Raw genomic sequence first — 22,224 nt, 5'->3', positions numbered from 1 at the left:
GAATTCTTTAATAAATCCCGAGGAAATGTCGCCTCATGGACAAGTCATACCAAATCTATTCGGTCTAATCAATAAGAATCATGTCATAGTGGCTTAAAAACATCAAATCAAGTCAAATAATCTTTATTTAAAGTAGAACATGGTATAACAATGCAACATTAGCTCTAAAAGGCTATTTACCGACTAAACATGATATGGGGTGGTGAAGAAATATGACATAAATTAGTTTCATTCATGATGGTGGTAAGAATCCGGTCTCTGGCTTGGATCCTTCGAAAAGATCTGAGTTTTCTTTTATTTGAGCAGTCAAAATTTGAGTAAAATCTCAGACTTAAGTTGAAGTTTCGACTTGCAAGAAATTCAGGCATATCGCAAATGGGAAATTAACGCCTCTGAAATGAAGTATTCACTCTCAAAGGGTTCTGCCTAGATCCAAAGATTATATCCCTCAACATATCATTATATCCCTCAACATATCATTATATCCCTCAACATATCATATTCGTATTCATATATGCCGATCATATTTGATTCCCTGTATACACATACTTTTTAGATATGTGCTTCATGGTGTCTGTCATCGGACCTGCCCCAATGGATACATACTTCAGTGAAAGGCGAAGATAACGAACAGTGATGAATCTCATAACTCCTATAAGCAATACGAAATAGAGAGTTGGGCAAACACGGACCCCTGGATATACCAGAGGTGGGATCAGGTGCCTAGGAGGAGTAACCATTCCCTGTTGACCGGTCACACCCGGCGCATTCGTTCTCGATAAGTAGGTCCATTTGATATCCAGGGCTGGTTTTCACAAAACTAAAGTTTGTATTTCAAAAGTTACAATCGGTTCGTGTACTATTTGATTTCAGAAATTGTGATACAAAAATGAAAGCATTGAATGATATTCCTATAGAAACTCTATTTCAAAAGTCTGTTATATTTTTTTTTATTTCCTCCCTCATTTTATACAATGTATTTTATATTAATTTTGCATTTATTATAAGATCTGTCATAAGATATATCTTAACTCTAGAAATCTTAAGATAGGTCTTAGGACGTTGTTATACAATACCGTGTTTCTTTTATTAATTTTGAACTGCATTAAAATATAAATAGGAAGTTGAAATATTACGATTTTAGTCATTTGTACATGTAATGATTTAATGTACGTGTATTTATAGAATTTAATACATTGCACTTCTTTTTTGAATTACGTAGTGTTACAGTAAATTTTGTATTTCAAAAGTTACAATCGGTTCGTGTACTATTCAATTTCTTGATACAAAAATGAAAGCATTGAATGGTATTCTTATAGAAACTCTATTTCAAAAGTCTGTTATATAATTTTTTTTAAAAAATTTCTCCCTCATTTTATACAATGTATTTTATATTTGCATTTATTCAGTTTTGAAATATTTTTGTTCGAACACAATGAATCAATTTGATCTTGAGTCGGACAGTAATTTTTTGCTATTTGATACAAAATGGTACCAGGGGCGGATCCGGGAATTACGGTTACGGGGGGCGCCACTTTATGAGGCAGGGGGTCTGGGTCGAAGTTCTGGTGGGTGCCCAGGGGGCGAAGCCCCCGGAAGCTCCTGGATTTTACAGATTTTATAGGGCTTGAAATATTTCTACTATCTAAGTCATTTGTACTATTTTCTATCATTTTTATAAGATGAAATTAGTCAAATGACGCAAATTTTAATGATTTTTGGAAAAAATTAAGTTCTCCCAATAAAGTAATTCAAGGAATCAAAAGATTTTGTCATTTATTTCTCCGGGAGTTGAAGAATTAAACCATTGCTTGTTTTATTGTTTAGTACATTTTTCTAACCAAGATGCCACGAATTACCTTAAATTTGAAAATTTTAGGAGGGGGGGGGGCGTTTGCGCCCCCCTTAAATCCGCCACTGCGCACACTGTCTAACTTTATACTAACACTAAAAACACATGGACATTTCTTTGGAGAATATATATAAGGACCATTTATAATGTAGAAATATATCTTACCTTGCATGTGAACAAATAAACCAACTTTAAAAGTAGAAATAACAAGAAGTGAGCGTTGTCAAAAAAGTGACCCCCCCCCCTCCCTGATTCTACATTCCTGGTTGATACAACTCGATTCATTACACCAGATTTTAAATAATCATTTTTTTTTAAATCAAGTACATCTGTACTCTATCTTCCTGTGTTACGATTTTAATGAGTTCAGTACATGTGAATTATAAATATAATTGTCAGTATTATACCTTCAATAAGTAACCTGTATAATTCGTAATAAATATGTGTGTCCGACTCAATATCAAATGTGTCCGACTTACGAACGGATTTCGAGGATGGGAGTTTATCGCCGGGGTGATCCGAGCAAAACATAGTAAATAATTTCGAGCTCTACCAGAGAAGAAACAGTCGGAATAAATCTGCATACGACAAGGAAAGAGAAGGGTGTCGGACTCACGACAACTAGAAAATTAACACGGCAACTCCAAAACAAACTTTTCCGGCAATTTGTTTAGATGATGTTTTTGATGCAATAGGACAAAACAAAGCTCAAATATTTTCAACTCTTTAAAATCAGACTTTTCAGATATACTCTGCATAAGAGTATACGGCGCGGATCTAATAAATCTGATTTTCATTAGACTGCTTTAGATTTGGCATTAGAATATTGGCTAAACATAAAACTGTCTTTATTATCCAAGATAATCTATATCAATTCAAAAGAATGCCTTTTGGTCTTCCCAATGCTCCAGTTACATTTCAGTTGGTCATGATTGATTGATTGAATATTGTTTAACGTCACGGGACCTCGGTTTTTGCGGTCTCATCAATATGATTTCAAACTTTCGGACATGGAATCATTGTTTGGTATACACTGATGACGTAATTGTATGATCGGATAATTTTGAAAATCATCTTCATTTGGTATTCCAACGATTCCGGGTAGGAAATTTAACATTGAAACCGTTAAAATGTTCCTTTGAAAAACGGAAGTCACTTAATTAGGTCATATATCATCACTAAAAAGGGAAGACAAGTTTTACCCATTTAAAATTAAAGCTGCAAATCATTTAAATCACCCAAAAATAAACATAATATTCGCAGTTTCTTAGGGTTGGCAAATCATTATCGGAAATTTGTAAAAAAAAAAATATTCTGAAAATTGCGTTAACCCTACAAAAGAAATGCCGTTTAAATGGACAAAAGACTACCAAGTTGCGATGAATCTGGAATGGTTATATGCAATCTATGTATTGTCGCAGGTCGGAAATGATAAGAAAATGTAGTAGCACATGGAGAGAGAGAGAGAGAGAGAGAGAGAGAGAGAGAGAGAGAGAGAGGGAGCGCGCTGACCATAAAAAAAAAGAAAACAACTGAAAAGTGTACACTGTTACGGATCAATGTTGGCATGATATCGGCTATTGCGTGTTTTTAAGAACTTTCATTTTTGAAAATACTGAGGACATGAACTGTGGCGCTGTCTGCCAGCATATTTAACCAGCGCTTCATGAAAAGTACGCTGGCGTGAAGCATTGGAGTTCATACCCTCCTGTATTTTGCAAAATGAAAGTGTGAATATTGTATGATTAAGCATTTCAAAAGAGTTTATGTTCTGAGGTGTATTGTATTGAACACCACGTGTTGTTTATAAAATGGAACAGTTTGCTTGTGGACAGCATTTCCGTTAACCACCCCCCCTTCTTGTATTTTTGAATGTTCAATTTCCTTGAACATTTCGGGGGTATTTTTGATAAAATATATAACTTCAGAGTCAATGGTATACACAAATCTCGCATAGAAACTGTTTTTAAAAAAGATTAATAACTATTTTCAAAACTTCACTGGAATATGAAGTGAACAGTTACATGATCAAATCGGAATCCGATGTTTACCTTGGCTGTATTTACCGGTCGGGGTAGGTCAGTGGTAGAGCGTTTACTTGGTAACAAGGTCGTCTTGCTTTCGAGCCCCGTTCGAGCCATGACCGTGTCGAAACTAAGACGTAAATATAGGTAATGATTGCTCCTTCGTCGAACTATTATGAATGAAAATGAGAATCACGGGTCTTTTGGATATATATATGACCTAGAAAACGGAAGTCCCGTGTCGTGACAGGCGTTGGCACGTTCAAGAACCCTCAATGCAAAGACCCCGAGCGTTAAAATATACCGTAGGTCTACTTCACCTAAAGCTGGTAACACCTCAATACGAGTGAAAAATTCTCGACGGGAAGCTAAGCAACCAAGGCTAGTTCTCAGTCTGAAAGCACATAATAAACAATGAAAATACATGAACTAGAAACAGTTTAATGGCTGCACCATATTTTTACAACATATAAAATATTGACAAGCTTTCCAACAGCTATAGAACTTAACCCGGTATATTTTACGGCACAAGAATTAGAGGGGAAATCACTAACCGCTATAGAAGTACTACAATCAGATTGTATTACATATATTGCAGTAATGTTGACAATTGTAAAAGGTGTTGGAAAATATAGGTCTACTGGTTTTCAAGGGTAGACCTAAATATTTCCATCAACATTGTCACTATTTATGTTAGACGCATTTTGATTGTTCGCGTCTTTCAAAATTCGGTTTCATCTTCTGAAGATGAGAGAAGCGAATCGGAATCCTTAGCGAATGCGATCTTATCCCCGCGCTCCACAAACAAAACAAGAATGATACAGGGTATGTGCTATAATCACTACCATCATTTTGTTATGACTGTTGAGATGTCAAGCCTTTTTTCCGACCGTTGATTAACATCATGACCCTCTTCGAAATCTCGATCATCACAGACAAACTGACGCACGCCAACAGGACGATGAAAACCCCCAACATATTGTCCAGGTCTAGTTCCGCTGTCGGTTTTTTCATGTCTTCCGGTCTAACGTAGTCTTTGCATTCGTTGGTAGACGGAATATCCCACCATCTGAAAAAAAAAAAGGAAGTGCGCTGACAACTCTGAATATCAAAATTTCATGAAAGTTTCCGGGTTAAAGTCCTAAAAGATGTAAGAGGAGTATTCGCTAGTGTCAGAAATACTAGTAGCAGTTTGAAGAAAGTTGTTTTCGGTATATTATTAGTATCTGCCCCATGATAAAATCCCATTCCAGACGTTTGTATTTTGAAATTCAACTTGTTTAGGTCAAATTAGATCAGTGTTTAGATCAGTGCTTTCCTGGAATGTTGATCATGAAAGCAAATAACAGATGGCGCACGTGCGTGCTCCATCACCCATATCACAAAGTGAATTGATGTACAATTAATGCTTTTACACATTTTAGCAATGGATGGCGTTGGGGTCGCCTGTAACACGTTCATTTTTGTAACATCATAACTGAATATTTACATTTCCAATGTTTTTACCTTCGATATCTATACAATTTTGAAATAATAGCCATTTCCTCATGAACGTGAACAATGTGCGTATGAATCTTGATAAACATAGTACGGCTATTTTAACGACAGGGAATATTCTGACAGAAATGCAAATAAAATGTAAATATTAAAAAATAAATTTCATTTTCGAAAATATTGAGGGTATGAACCGCAACGCTTCGTGCCAGCATACTTTTCATGAATCAATAACGCGTTTCATGAATTATGCTGTCGTAAGGAGTCAAAGTTCATGCCCTCATGTATTTTAAAAAATGAAATTTATTTCTTAAATGATAACGTCATAATGATAAGTAAAGATTGGAAAATTTTTATGGTTATGAAATAAAGTGATAATCCTATACCACTATTATGAAAATTTTATTTTCGGGGCAGAAAATAGTCATTGTCGCACATAGTTCTTTAATTCCCAATTTTGTTTGGCAACTTGAATATGAGATCAATATATCTATTACTACTTTGAAAATTATCTGAATGATTATTACTTCTTTTTGAGGTCATCCAAACTTCCTCTTTCTTTCAGAGTTAAAATAGCCCTGTTTATATCATCCTTGTATGGAGCGCCATTAGGGAATCCCATGCTGAACTTGGTTTCCTTGAAGTTTTGATCAAAAGACTGCATGTCACACTGCTGTAAAGAAGCGTACTCATTTATCACAGCCAAATCAAGAAAATTGAAATCACTTCCGTTCACGCCATTTTTGACCATTCGAACACCAGTCTCTCGGTCGGGAACCAATCGTATAGATTCTTCCAGTTTTATGGTGGCCCACATGCGCTCGTACGGCTCTATGGAAGAGTTTTTGAAAAAGTACATGAGATCGCTATTTCTCTCCAGACCGTATTTGACTGTCATTTGTTTGGAGAGCTTGTCCAATGTTTTGATGCGCGTGTCCTGTTGCTGCAGTGTGAGATACGCCGCCAGGTTCGCTGTGTACGCGGCGGTGATAACCAGCGTACAGAACCAGAAAAACGCCACCATGGTCCTCATGGAGGTGGTCTGCGGGGAGTACTCCGTGCCCCCTACACCAAAATAATCATCCACGTGTTAGTTTGTCTTTCATTAATAAAATTAAAAACCTACCAAATCAGTTTCACCAAGCGTCAATTTACTCTAAGATCAACAGGAGATTAAACTAAAAACCATATACTGTAAAAGCAAAATAACATAACTAAAATATATTTACCTCCAAGAAAAAGGTTAGCTGAGTACCAAATGCTTTCTTTCAAATTAAATTGTTGCTCGGAATCATTTTGAGTGACGTCATATCGACTCATGACCCACAGTGCTCCACCGGCCACGACGTAGAATGCAATAATGACCACCCAGAGTTGCCAACTGAACGGCCAGAGAAATTGGAACAAGACTGGTGACGTCACAGGTCGTTTGGAGAGCATGCTAATGGTGGAGGATATGATCGTAAAGGAGAAGGAAATTTGCTCCTCCCTGCTCGACTTCACCGCCAACGAGCCTATGGCCATCGACGCATTCTGTTCGTGAAAAAGACAGTCGTCACCTTATTCGTCTGATTGTTTTGAAACGCTAAACAGTGTAAAACAATGTGTGCATACAAAAAAATTTAAATTTAAATTGAAGTTTCAAATTTTGAGATAGCAGACATTTAATTTCTTTAAAAGGCTTAAAAAATAGTAAACCACTCCGTTTATAAATATAATTTATCCCCCCCCCCCAACGTTGGTGTCAAACTCGATTCAAACTAAAGTAAAGAATGGGGCCGTTTACCCCGACAATGAGTTGTTTTATTAAAGTGTCCCAGTCGGCTTTGGCATCGCTCCTGTTCCCGGTAAAACTGTCCAGTTCCTTTATTTTGTAATCAAAGTTCATCAACTTCGCTATTTCATTTAGGACATCGACAGAAAATCCGTAGTACTGACCCCTTCCCGCTTTCATTACAAATGGCGGCTCCTGTATGATGAAACCAATGTAGATTAAGTGTACTGTTTAGTGGACTACAATGTCATTGTTATTAAGTATTAGAATCCGTTTTACGCCATTCGGTAGACAATGATCTCGTCATTGTGTTTGTACCCGTCTTCCATAGACCACTAAATATTACGTCTTGTGCATCAGAAAAGTTTAATTTTGGTGGTTAATTAGCATACACCTACCACCCGTGTAATAACTGTGAACATCTGGCCAGCCAGGACTTTTTTCAGACTGTTATCAGGGCTGGGCATTCGTTTGGTGTCCAAAATAGTTATGTCCTTTCCAGCGAAGGTACAATTACCTATCTATGAACAACAATTTAAGATTTAACTATGACTTTGTGTGAAAATGAATTAAAATTACCCGTACATGTAATTTGACAAATGCTGCATTTAAAAAAGGTCAACCTTTGTGGTAGTCCCATTAAATCCCATAATTCCAAAGGAATACTGTGTCCTCATTTTCCCTGTATTGTCGCTCGTGTTGGTCCACACATACTGACTATTGGCTCCGATATAAGGTATACTCTACAACAAAACCAACTGTAGTTTACTACAATGTATACCGATCGCAGTAGCTCAGTGGCAGGGCCTTCGTTGTGTAATCGGAATGTCGTGAGTTCGAGCCCCGCTCGTGTCAAGACACGTTGGATGTATCTTGTTTAACGTTCCTCTCGAGAATCTTTCACTCATATGGAGACGTCGCCGTTGCCGATGAAGGGCTGCAAAATTTAGGCCTATGCTCGGCGATTACGGCCTTTGAACAGGGAGGGATCTTTATCGTGCCACACGGGCCTCGGTCTTTGCGGTCTCATCCGAAGGACCGCCCCATTTAGTCGCAAGCAAGGGGTAATGATGACCTATTCTAGCCCGAATCCCCACGTGATCATGACAACGTGAAACATAGGACGTTAACATAGGTAGTGATTGCTCCTTCGCCTAACACTCGGAATTTAGAAGTTAAAATCACGGGTCTTTCCGATATGACCGTAGGTCCCATGTTGTGGCAGGAGTTGGTACGTTAAAGAACCCCCACTGCTACGGCCCTGGACTGCCTTTGCCAACACGACAATCTCTATCTCCTCCCAATTCCACTTATGCATTTTCTTGGTCCAGACAACAAGTGAAAAAAAACCCCCCGAAAGTATGATGTACGCATGCCCAGAAAGCGGTAACTGAGCACGTACTAAACATAGTTGAAATCTTAGTCGACGAGTAACGTACGCATATATTAACGTCGTTTTGTGAAACGCGGTTTGTACTAAACTAAGGTTATATACGTAACTAGATTTACGTAGTCGGCGTAAGACTTAGTTAGTTGAAAATTTACACTCATTGATGAAACGGCGTCCTGGTCACTAACTAACTGTGTAACAAATTTATCACATCACAGACCTCTAACTGTATATGTGGGGGTCTATATCATACAACTTATGGCTTCGCCTATTTTGTCACGGCTGCAAGTCGAACCCGACAATAAATTACTCGCTCAATACGGATTTTTCTCGCATGAATACATTTTTTCACGGCGTCAATGTGACCAAGATCTGACCAATTAGATTTCAACAATTTTGTCTGAGGCGTGATAATACATAGAGCCTGTTATCTTACTATCGGTTTCATTTAGTGGTGCTGTATATCAGATTACATACTATAATATTGACATTTCCTATGTGTTTGCCTTTAATATCTTTACAAAATATTAAAATTAATATGAATGCATTGTAGATATGATCTATGCGCGTATGAATCTTGATAAATATAGACCAAGTATGTCTATTCTAACGACAGAAATGAAAGCAGAATGTAAATATAAGAAATAAACTTCACACTTTGACATACTTTTCAAGATGCGCTAACGCTAGCGCTCTTCATGAAGTATGCCGACGTAAAGTGCAGTTAATACCTATGTATTTTCAAAAGTGAAATTTATTTCTTAAATGGCACACTACATGTGTAGGCCTATATCCCTCTGCCTTTGTGACTGGTTCACGATTTTTGATAAAAATATTTTTCATTTTCGATGTTAAACATTAAAATTATAACTCATTTAATGTTGACAGCCAAAATGTTGACCTTCTGAATGCAAGAATAAATGCAATATATTAACCTTAAATATGTTTTATGTAAACAAAGATTCGGGTCTTTTTATGTACACAAACAAACAAGTGAAATATTAATTTTGTAATATAAAGCATCTTGATTTTGCATAGTCACAAATTTAACTTTTAGATGACATATTTTACGTCAAAAATTATTGAAATGTTAAATATATGATAAACTTAAATTGCTATCCATTTCTTTTGAAAATTTCGTAAACAATAACATACCCGCAATTTTTGTTTACAAAACAAATAATAAACTCGTGAAAATGAGCTTCTGTGATAATTTATAACAATAATTCTTATGTGAAATCTTTTAAACACATTAGACAGTAGATTTTGATCATTAAAAGTGAAAAAGAAAATTTTGGGGAAAATCGTGAATCAGTCACTTTAAAGAGCGAGTTTAGGAAGAGATACGCCAAGACTCACTTTTCCATAAGGCAGATTTTCGACAAACTCCAAGACATCACCGGATTTCATGTTGGTGTTCTGTAGGGGCTCTGATGAGCAGTCGTACTTTTGATGGAGGAAGTGACGTAACAAGGCCACGGTGTCGCTGAGAACGGCATTCCGAAGGTCATCTACAAGTTAAAGTTCTCCTTTCTCTTAGGATTTCATACTAATTGTGTGTCATTGTTAATAATTTATTACACGTAGAATTGCACACTTATATTATACTGCCACTGAATACAATGGATAGAGAGTGCTCGAATAACACACGTATAGATTACCTATTGAAAAAGAAACCCATTATAATTAATTCTATCTTGGCAAAAGTATAATTGCATAGGACTATATATAAAAATAGGTTGATATTCCTTATAATATTGAATTCTATTTTAAGTAATTAGTTTGTTTTTGCTCAATAGTTATGTTTTTGCTCAAGAAATGTCCATAAAAGTTGGCGAAAAGTACTAATAACGGACGACAGCTAAAGGATGCAACGATAAATGTGTGTACCTGCAATGTGTATATGTTTTGTGCAGTTTCACATTAAACTCAATTCATTACAGATACCAAATTAGGTACCGGAGTAGCATTAAAATGTCAAGACCATGCACTAAATTTCGTTGAGCAATATTGGGCGAGGTCCTCGTAAAGCGGAACAAGCACGCAGAATCGGTAAATTTATACAATGTTTGTCTGTCTGTCTGTTACTGTGTTACGGTAATGTAAGGATACATATACGTGGGGGTTCTAGTGTTAGAGTTCTCTCTCTCTCTCTCTCTCTCTCTCTCTCTCTCTCTCTCTCTCTCTCTCTCTCCATATATCTATCCTTGGTTACAATTCCACTGAAGTGTGTGTGAACGTGTGTGTGAATGAACACGAAAAAAAACACCCCAACAACCCTGGATTAATAACAAGGAATGGAATTTGCCTGTTTCCAAGGTCTTCACAATATACACATATACAAAGGTATTTCCGCAAAAAGCTGAGTATCAACATTTTGTGTACGAGTCCGTAAATGATCCAAACATCAATCAACTCGATAGACGTTGATATGTCCCGCTGATAAATGACACTGAAACCATGCCATTGTTTTTCCAGGTTCTACTGAAACTTAAAATCGATGAAGGTTAATGCAATTTATTGTACTTTAATATTAAAAAATCTTGATAAATGTACATAATTTTTGAAGACAGTTTGAGGATGACGCAGTTTTGATATACGGTACAGTATTATCATGTAGTTCTGATGGCTATAAAGTGATCCCACACACGGAAATAATGTGAAACCACAACGACCAATCATAAATAATTCAAGGTTATACTCCACAGACAAGAAAAGGGAATGTAATGCAATTATATTAATTTGTTGTTATATTATCCTTATGATCAATCGCACCAAGGGATCTGTCAAACGATTCATACTACACAAACCGCAGCCACACATAAATACAAGCTCGTCCTCCGAGACTCTAGATTTTGATATATAGAAAAATTTCGGCGGAACAAAATGTTCACGCTGTTCGTCATGGAATCCGTGTGAGTTAAAAGCGTCAATGTCAGTTAGATATCTATCGAGAACGAGTAAAGTCAAACGATGATTATTGTTTTAAAAATAAGGAAAGTGATCTGCACGATGAATTCTGTCCACCCACAGCTCCTTCTAGATCCACCACTTTTATTACTTGTATTATAGGTGATGGAACAAGTTTGGTTGATTTCATGAGTACATATAAGTGTAAGACATTGAAAGTTATTCTTAACCCCCCCCCCCAAAAAAAAACCTGATTATGCTTTGAGTACATTTTTTTAAATAAATTAAAGTGATGTGCACTCAGATAGTTTTATTTTGGAATTGAGTTATTTGCTATTTTTCATTTAATTTTTGATTTACTTCTTTTAACTGCAGTTAAATTATGTGGTGTTTGAAACATTAGACAGCGTTAATTCAAGAGTTATAATCCGATAAATTAGCAACTTTCTTTAAATTTTCTATATCAGCAACATCAAACTCGGATACAAGTATCATTACAGTTAGTTAAGATATGGAAAACAAAAATATTAAAAATGTAAATATTTCTTCATGATTCTTATATTTTCTGTCTTTGATACAATCCACATAGATCTATATCACGCTGAAATGATCATTTTCACTGCTCGTCTTATGTTACACCAGATACAAAATGATCTACATGGGATCCACCAGTCAGACAGGGCGTCTGTTGTGGCTCTATTTAACCAATTGTCATTTCTTGAAGAAGAAAAGAATCCATATGTCTTTGTGATGTTTGTCCTATCTGTCTTCTGTCCGTCTACTGTGTTAAGACCAGCATGATTACCTTCAGAGTCTGAGGAGGATATCGAGGTCCTGTCCAGGAGCTGAAGGCCATATATATCGGCCGTTCTATTCATGATGGAGGCCACGTCCGCAAAGTCCTGTAACGATGGGGAAATCGAATTATCAACATGTATGATAAACATCTCAAGATGCATCAGTCGGCCTTTTTGAAAAAATACTAACACCCAACACCCCCCCCCCCCGTTTTTTCCCCATTATTTCACAATTAGCGTGTGCAGGAGGAGGATGAACAGTTATAGAATGAAATAAATTGTTGGGATTAATGTAAATTGAGAACTATGACAATTGCTAATCGAGTTACAAAAACTCATACAGTGTACATGATACTTTCCATTAGTGTCGGGAAAATCTCATATGACATAGTACTTAGTTGATCAATGTACGACTTGTTTTTAGCCAGCATTGTGTAACTCGCATGTTTAGACAATCGTTTATGACAACCGGAAAGAAGACAAGGTACTTACCAGATACGTGATAAACCAACTCAGGGAATTGTGCAATAAAAGTAATTTTTCTGCCTAAAACGACAGAAAATACTCATATGTAATACATTCATATATAATGATAAATACGACGATGAAATGAAGCATCATCATACATTTTAAAGACACTTGCTGTAAACAAATATTCTACCTCCTTTTGAAGAGTTCCAATTTTTTGAATGTTTCCTTACTGTAAAGTATTTGTTGATACTTATTTACTAACATGATGCACATAGAGCAATTTTTGTAATGAATGTGCGAAAAGAGTTCAAACGACTACAATTGTACAGAGTGTCTCTATACAAGAAAGCTCTAATAACAAATACCCAGTAAATACTAATAATTTAATCAACTTGACTTAATTTAGTGTTTTATGTTGATATTTTTACAAGTTTGCATGTTTATTCACATTTCGTATCGCAATTTTTGAAAATAGAGAAGTTCGATTTGTTTGTAGCAAGGACTTTTGCATTCAATATGACCTACTGCTTTGATTACGAATTTGACAACAGAGCTATCCATCGAATGGAGGACCAGCCTCGTCTTTTGGGCGCTGCGTAAATTGGTGAGGGTCAACATTAGTTCTTTGTCATTCTCGGACCTTATGGACTGTGGAAGACGGATCGGCCACACCTTCACGTTTCTACGGCTTAACTTTGGTACTGGCGAGAAGTCATCTAAAATGACACGGGGAACAAGTATTACTACGAAAGAGCAACACATCTCTTTAGACATTAATTCGTCATTAAACACCAGCATCGTGATATTCCTCACATACTCTTAGATAAGATAGTTATATTTCCCAATATACATTGAGATACAAAAGCTCTGACATATATATGTGTTTACTTATTCTGAAATAAGAAAGCTATATTTTTTCACGTACCTTAGATAAGTAATCTTTGAGAATAGAACGTATTCATATCTTCCTGCTTACTTTGAGATAAGAAAACTACATATTCCCGGCCACTTACACCGACATAAGTAAGCCTTGATATAAGGAAACAATATTCCCCACTTACTCCGAGATAGAAAACTCTATACACCCAATTACTTTGACATAACCATGCTTTGAAATAAGTTTTGTCACTTCCCTTGAGATAAGTAATCTCAAAGATAAGAAAACTATACATGTTCCCACTTGTTATGAGGTAAGAAAGCTACATTTCCCCACTCACTCTGAGATAAGAAAACAATGTTTTCTCATTTACTTTGAGATAAGATTGATTTATTGATGAGATGAGAAAAACATAAACTACTTTTCCCCACTTACTCTGAGATAAGAAAACTATGTTTTCCCACTTACTTTGAGATAAGATTGATTTATTGATTGTATCTTGTTTAACGTCTCGCTCGAGAATTTTTCACTCATAGGGAGACGTCACCAAGACCTGTGAAGGGCTTCAAATTTAGGCCTTTGCTCGGCGTTTACGGCCATTGAGCAGTGAGGGTTCTTTAGCGTGCCACACGTACTGTGACACGGGACATCCGTTTTTAAGGTCATCTCCGAGGACCCGTCACATTCACAACTGATGCCGAGCGTTTGGCGATAGAACTGTCACTACTGTTTTAACGACTTAGGTCTGTCGCTGCCGGGATTCGAACCCCGGCCTTCCGGATGCGGCGCGAACGTTCTAACCTCTAAATCACCGCGGCGGTTCTGAGATAAGAAAACTATGTTTTCCCACTTACTCTGATATAAGAAAGCTGTTTACCCCACTTAGTCTGAAATACGAAAGCAGTTTTCCCCACTTACTTTTGAGATAAGAAAGCTATATTTCCCCCACTTATTCTGAGATAAGAAAGCTGTTTTACCACTTACTCTGAGATAAGAAAGCTATGTTTTCCCACTTCATCATATCAGCTATAATCTTTGCAACAGCATCTGACAAGGAGCCTGAGTCTGGAAGAATCGGGAGAGATCTCGAAGAAGCCTCTGAACTCTCGGACTTTTCTGTCATGAGATGTGCCTGTTTGGTGATAACGTAGGCCATTGATGTGAAGACATCAATGTACGGGCCCAGGACTACAGCCACTGAATCATTGTTCAGCGTGCTACGTGCTAAATAAAGACAAGGGAACATTGTATTCCTAGTTACGGGCTAAGCACAGCATCTTCTATATTTGCTTCATATTTGAATACTTGATTGAACATAGACATTAACGGCAACATTAACAACTTAAAATTCTCAGCTTCTCCATCGTCAACTTCTCATATTTATGTAGCAATATTCCATTATGAGCTGCACACGGCATTACATCTCTCATTTGATTCGATACGCGAGAGCATGTTCTGTGTATGATCAATTCTTAATCAATTTCATTTAAAGTCAGCATTTCACAAATTGTATTGTCGTTATAATGATCAAATCTGCAATTTACAACCTGTTATTTGGTCGAATTCTGTCTGACGCGTTTCATACCAATTATGAGGTCTTTTTTATATTGAACGTCCATCTCGAGAATTTTTCACTCATATGGATACGTTACCAATACCAGTGAAGGGCTTCAAATTTAGGCCTATTCTAAGCGCTTAAGGACATTGAGCAGTGAGGGTTCTTTAGTGTGCCACACCTACTGTGACACGGGACATTCGTTTTAAGGTCATCTCTAAGGACCCATAACATTCACACCTGATGCCGAGCGTTTGGCGATGGAACTGTCACTACCTGTTTTAACGACTTAAGTCTGTCGGGATTCGAACCCCGGCCTTCCTCATGCGGGACAAACACTCTACCTCTAGACCACCGTGGCGACGAATAGCCTCGTATATTTGATAAAATCATAGGACTGTGATTGGTTAACAGGGGATACTTACTCCTCCTCCTGAGCATATGATCCCACCTCTAGTATTTCCAGGGCTCCGTGTTTGCACTTGTCTGAATTCTGTATTCTTTATAGGACTTATGAGATTGAGCGCTGTTGGTCATATCCATTTCCCCCATGATTTAGACTAAGATGACTCTATTGCTATTCCTATGTTTATATCGTGCATACGCAGCATACATATAAGGAAAGGAAATATTTTAAGCTGGGTTGGCGCTGCAGCTGCACTGAGTTTAGGTCTTATCTTTGTTTATAATTGAGATTGAGTTGACACTTCAGCTGTGCTAAGGTCATGCCACATCTAGTCCGAGTTCACCCGAGTGGTAGCGAGAGATTATTCAAATTAAGGTGACATTACTGTTACCATGAGAAATAATGTCGAGAATAATCTAAACGTAGATGACTCTACATACATCCATGTTGTGGTGCGTTAAGTCATACAGAGAGATGATAAAAATATACATGTAATTGCTTTGTTGAGATATGTAATACCTTTCTCAAGGCTGTTAAACACAGCAGTTCCGTCAGCTTGGTCATAATCTAACTGTAGAAATTCAACCTGGCAGTAATCGTCGTTAGAGGTCTGTTTCTTCAGCGCTTGCCGGAATTCATCTATTTGACTGGAACCTTTATAACCCGCGATCGCTAGGGAAATCGAAAGAATTGGAACAAATGGTGATCAAAATACATTTATGTATGGTAGTTTGATCATTGATAATTTCAAACGATAATTATTGGATTATGCTTAAAGCGAATGCTTCATAGTTTTCGAATTTTGTTCGTCGTTTGTCTGTACATTTAAATGGGGATTTTTAAAAATGCAACTACTCAGGTGAGCATTGATGGCAATCGGCTTCTCTTTTCTAATGGGAGTACAATTATGTAACGGGAAATTATATGTCAAATTAAAGACTGAATAATTCATCTCCTGTAAATTGCCATGTTTGGTGTGATGTAATAAACAACTGAACTATCCTGTTCTAAAAATACAAATGTGGTGGTGTTATCCACTCAATCCACTGCTTTGTACACAGCATGATAGTATCACAAAGAGCAAACATATCACTTGTCTTTTATTTTTTACTTTGTCTTCTACCACCTTTTTGCTTAGTCCTCTAAAACTTTGGTTGATTTTGCCTTAGTCCTCTATCAGTTTGGTTGTTTTTGCTTAATCCTCTATCAGTTTGGTTGTTTTTGCTTAGTCCTCTATCAGTTTGGTTGTTTTTGCTTAGTCCTCTATCAGTTTGGTTGATTTTGTTTAGTTCTCTACCACTTTGGTTGTTTTTGCTTAGTCCTATATCATTGTGGTTGCTTTCTTAGTCCTCTATCAGTTTGGTTAACCCTATACCGCTTTGTTACCTTGCTTTTTGCGTAGCTCAGATTATATACCACTTAGTTGTTGGTTTGTTTGCTTAGTTATCCAAGTCGTCCACCACTTTGTTTTTCGCTATGTCCTCCACCATTTTGTTTTTTGCTTAGTCCTCCAGTCCTCCACCACTTTGTTTTTTGCTTAGTCCTCCAACACTTTGTTTTTTGCTTAGTGATCTACCTCTTTGTTACCTTGCTTTTTGCATAGCTCTATAGCACTTAGTTTTGTTTTTTTCTGCTCAGTCCTCTACCACGTTGTGTGTTTTGCTCAGTCCTCTACCAGTTTGTTTTTAAGTCCTTCACTACTTTAGTTTTTGCTTAGTCCTTTACCAGTGATATAGAACGAGACAATATGTATCCGCCCCCTCTGTTCGTCAGTTAGTCTGTCTCACTTCTTTGAGTTATTGATATCAAACATGCTACGTATTGATATCAAACATGCTACGTATTGATATCAAACATGCTACGTATTGATATCAAACATGCTATGTATTGATATCAAACACATTATGTAGTCTCGTTATGAACAACTACATACTACGTTCGACAATCGTCTACTTTTTTCCACGCTAAATTCATTCTATGCATTTTTCATTAACTTTACTTTAACGTATTGATTTAGTAATGTATTGATTTAGTAATGTATTGATTTAGTAATTGATTTAGTAATGTATTGATTTAGTAATGTGTTGATTTAGTAATGTATTGATTTAGTTATGTATTGATTTAGTAATGTATTGATTTAGTAATGTATTTAGTAATGTATTGATTTAGTATTGTATTGATTTAGTAATATATTGATTTAGTAATGTATTGATTTAGTAATGTATTGATTTAGTTATGTATTGATTTAGTTATGTATTGATTTAGTAAAGTATTTAGTTATGTATTGATTTAGTAATGTATTGATTTAGTAATGTATTGATTTAGTTATGTATTGATTTAGTAATGTATTTAGTAATGTATTGATTTAGTTATGTATTTAGTAATGTATTGATTTAGTAATTGATTTAGTAATGTATTGATTTAGTAATTGATTTAGTAATGTATTGATTTAGTAATGTATTGATTTAGTATTGTATTGATTTAGTATTGTATTGATTTAGTAATGTATTTAGTAATGTATTGATTTAGTAATGTATTGATTTAGTAATGTATTTAGTAATGTATTGATTTAGTAATGTATTGATTTAGTATTGTATTGATTTAGTAATGTATTTAGTAATGTATTGATTTAGTATTGTATTGATTTAGTAATGTATTTAGTAATGTATTGATTTAGTAATGTATTGATTTAGTAATGTATTTAGTTATGTATTGATTTAGTAATGTATTGATTTAGTAATGTATTGATTTAGTTATGTATTGATTTAGTAATGTATTTAGTAATGTATTGATTTAGTTATGTATTTAGTAATGTATTGATTTAGTAATTGATTTAGTAATGTATTGATTTAGTAATTGATTTAGTAATGTATTGATTTAGTAATGTATTGATTTAGTATTGTATTGATTTAGTATTGTATTGATTTAGTAATGTATTTAGTAATGTATTGATTTAGTAATGTATTGATTTAGTAATGTATTTAGTAATGTATTGATTTAGTAATGTATTGATTTAGTATTGTATTGATTTAGTAATGTATTTAGTAATGTATTGATTTAGTATTGTATTGATTTAGTAATGTATTGATTTAGTAATGTATATGGTGTTGGATTGGTTTAGTAATGTATTGATTTAGTAATGTGTATGGTATTGGATTGATTCAGTAATGTATTGATGTAGTAATGTATTAATTTAGTAATTGATTTAGTAATGTATTGATTTAGTAATGTATATGGTATTGGATTGATTCAGTAATGTATTGATTTAGTAATGTATTAATTTAGTAATTGATTTAGGAATTGATTTAGTAATGTATTGATTTAGTAATGTATATTGTATTGGATTGATTTAGTAGTGTATATTGTATTGGATTGATTTAGTAATGTACATGGTATTGGATTGGTTTAGTAATGTATTGATTTAGTAATATATTGATTTAGTTATGTATTGATTTAGTAATGTATATTGTATTGGATTGATTTAGTAGTGTATATTGTATTGGATTGATTTAGTAATGTACATGGTATTGGATTGGTTTAGTAATGTATTGATTTAGTAATGTATTAATTTAGTAATGTATTGATTTAGTAATTGATTTAGTAATGTATTGATTTAGTAATGTATTGATTTCGTAATTGATTTAGTAATGTATTAATTTAGTAATTGATTTAGTAATGTATTGATTTAGTAATGTATATGGTGTTGGATTGGTTTAGTAATGTATTGATTTAGTAATGTATTGATTTAGTAATGTATATGGTATTGGATTGATTCAGTAATGTATATGGTATTGGATTGATTCAGTAATGTATATGGTATTGGATTGATTCAGTAATGTATTGATTTAGTAATTGATTTAGTAATGTATTGATTTAGTAATTGATTCAGTAATGTATTGATTTAGTAATTGATTCAGTAATGTATTGATTCAGTAATGTATTGATTTAGTAATGTATTGATTCAGTAATGTATTGATTTAGTAATGTATTGATTTAGTAATGTATTGATTTCGTAATTTATTTAGTAATGTATTGATTTAGTAATGTATTAATTTAGTAATTGATTTAGTAATGTATTGATTTATTAATTGATTCAGTAATGTATTGATTTAGTAATGTATATGGTATTGGATTGATTCAGTAATGTATATGGTATTGAATTGATTCAGTAATGTATATGGTATTGGATTGGTTTAGTAATGTATTGATTTAGTAATTGATTCAGTAATGTATTGATTTAGTAATTGATTCAGTAATGTATTGATTTAGTAATTGATTCAGTAATGTATTGATTTAGTAATTGATTTAGTAATGTATTGATTTAGTAATTGATTCAGTAATGTATTGATTTAGTAATTGATTTAGTAATGTATTGATTTAGTAATTGATTCAGTAATGTATTGATTTAGTAATGTATTCAGTAATGTATTGATTTAGTAATGTATTTAGTAATGTATTGATTTAGTAATGTATTGATTTAGTAATGTATTTAGTAATGTATTGATTTAGTAATGTATTTAGTAATGTATTGATTTAGTAATGTATTTAGTAATGTATTGATTCAGTAATTGATTCAGTAATGTATTGATTTAGTAATTGATTTAGTAATGTATTGATTTAGTAATTGATTCAGTAATGTATTGATTTAGTAATTGATTCAGTAATGTATTGATTTAGTAATTGATTTAGTAATGTATTGATTTAGTAATTGATTCAGTAATGTATTGATTTAGTAATTGATTTCGTAATGTATTGATTTAGTAATGTATTGATTTAGTAATTGATTCAGTAATGTATTGATTTAGTAATTGATTTAGTAATGTATTGATTTAGTAATGTATTTAGTAATGTATTGATTTAGTAATGTATTTAGTAATGTATTGATTTAGTAATTGATTCAGTAATGTATTGATTCAGTAATTGATTCAGTATATAGATATTGATATAGAACTTGCCACAGTATACAACTCTACATTCCTAGTTGTTGTCACGGCATCGTGTTCCACTTTCACGTAGTTTCAAATTGGCATCTTTATATGCCCATCCTATATGAGTTATATTAACTGTAGTTTCAATTTCACGGTTTTGACATACAGTGAAAACAGCGAAAATTAAACTGCAGCAAAAATAATGCTGTCTACAATATATACAACGTGTATTGTTATATGTATGTTGAAATGCATTGATTATATATCCTCAAAATTGTATCTGTATGTCTACTCACCCTCTACTGTATTATTTGTAAATATTTTGTATTTATAACCGATGAGCTGTATAGCATAAGGAAATAAAGAATCTGAATTAAAAAAATTATTAAGCAAGCAAAATATGTACCCAGAGAACATCTACAGGTCAAATTCGAAATTCGACACAGTGACACACTGTATTGTTTTATTATTTTTGAATTACTTAGATAAATGATTTGAAACTTGCTGAAACTGAGATCGGACTTGTTATATAGCCGTTTGTTTACCTGGTCCACCTAGCTGAGCATTTTACTTCAGACTTTCTGTATATCTGTCTGTCAGCATGCCCCATATTGATATGGACTTGCTATGTAACTTCCCGATAAACTATTGCAAATCAAATCAACATTCGTCAAGTTTTATGCAATTTGAATTCGTTTTGTTTTTATAGAACAACCAAACCCGGTATACCATTACAGTTGGCCCTCTTTTACAGGAGTTACGACCTTTGTGTGAAATTCATTTTCTGCAAATGGGTAGCGCAGACTACTTGTTCATTATTTTCAACCTGAGCAATCCTTTCGTAGTTTTGGCCCCCAGGGGATCTTACTAATTGTATCACAGCAACACTCGGTATTGCGTTTAATACGAAATCATATCCCACTCCGCTCTGTTTATGACCTTGGTCAGAAAGGATTGTTTATTTTTTTTGTTAAACCTTTGAACTCTCTCATAAGAGACTCTTGAACGACGGTATCGCTCACTTTTTGACTCAACTATCATCATTAGGCCTGTTTTCATTTGTTTATACTGAAGCAAAAATCAAATATTATTCAAAGCCGACAATGCTGTCCATTGATTCGTCCAGACGAATTCCCAGGCTGCGTGACCCGGTAACGAGAGAATTCACGTTGACTGGAGACATTTCTGTTTACTTATGACGCGTAATTTAATAAATCTATAGTCCAATACACAACTTTTGCATCAGATAATGGATTCCGTGGTAATTGCGAATCATGTCAAAATCTAAATTGGTAAATTTAATCAGTTTTCAGCCTTTTTCAAAATGATTAATTTCATTTCAGCTATTTTTTCCCTGAAATCAAATTTTGTATTCTTGCTTTAGATATCAACACAAAATTAAAAAAAAAGAAAAGAAAACGGAAATAGCAATTCAATTTTTGAAATAATAATCGACTGTGCAATATTTTAATGCTTTAATTTATAGCAATAAATCAATAATCTTCACAAATTATAAAAGTATTTAGAGAATTCCCACCTGCAGTCAATGAGTAGTTATAAGAAAACACGTGGTCCACCTCTAAAATGGCCAACAGCAGGATGAAATAGATATAGTCCATCATACCTTCTTACATGACAAAACTGACTTCTGATTCACGGTACCGTCCAAAGTCTCTAATCTGATAAAATCGGGGATTCCGCCAATCCTACTCGTGTTCCCTAAAGGGATAACAACCAATGAAAACC

General features: G+C 34.5%; 1 protein-coding gene across 1 annotated transcript; it reads right to left on the bottom strand.

Annotated features, from left to right (window-relative positions):
- Positions 1–4,297: 4,297 nt before the first annotated feature.
- On the bottom strand, positions 4,298–22,216 carry LOC125683442 (glutamate receptor ionotropic, kainate 2-like). Its single transcript, XM_048924581.2, has 13 exons — positions 22,016–22,216; positions 16,070–16,222; positions 14,574–14,813; positions 13,238–13,428; positions 12,734–12,787; positions 12,250–12,346; positions 9,894–10,045; positions 7,768–7,887; positions 7,543–7,665; positions 7,157–7,339; positions 6,600–6,903; positions 5,898–6,435; positions 4,298–4,945 (listed from the first exon to the last, which is right to left on the bottom strand). Exons 1-13 carry the CDS (start codon positions 22,098–22,100, stop codon positions 4,732–4,734), a joined length of 2,454 nt encoding a protein of 817 aa, XP_048780538.2. The 5' UTR covers positions 22,101–22,216; the 3' UTR covers positions 4,298–4,731.
- Between the last annotated feature and the right edge of the window lie 8 nt (positions 22,217–22,224).

The sequence above is a fragment of the Ostrea edulis genome, chromosome 6 (genome assembly GCF_947568905.1).
Source record: "Ostrea edulis chromosome 6, xbOstEdul1.1, whole genome shotgun sequence".
Classification (NCBI taxonomy): Eukaryota; Metazoa; Mollusca; class Bivalvia; order Ostreida; family Ostreidae; genus Ostrea; species Ostrea edulis.
This window is presented reverse-complemented; position numbering and strand designations above follow the sequence as displayed.

Coding starts and splice junctions, on each gene's coding strand:
- LOC125683442 (XM_048924581.2), bottom strand. CDS start 22,100: ATGATGGACTATATCTATTTCATCCTGCTGTTGGCCATTTTAGAGGTG. Junction 7,340..7,542: donor TCACAGTTATTACACGGGTG/GTAGGTGTATGC, acceptor TTCATCATACAG/GAGCCGCCATTTGTAATGAA. Junction 6,904..7,156: donor TAAAACAACTCATTGTCGGG/GTAAACGGCCCC, acceptor TTTCACGAACAG/AATGCGTCGATGGCCATAGG.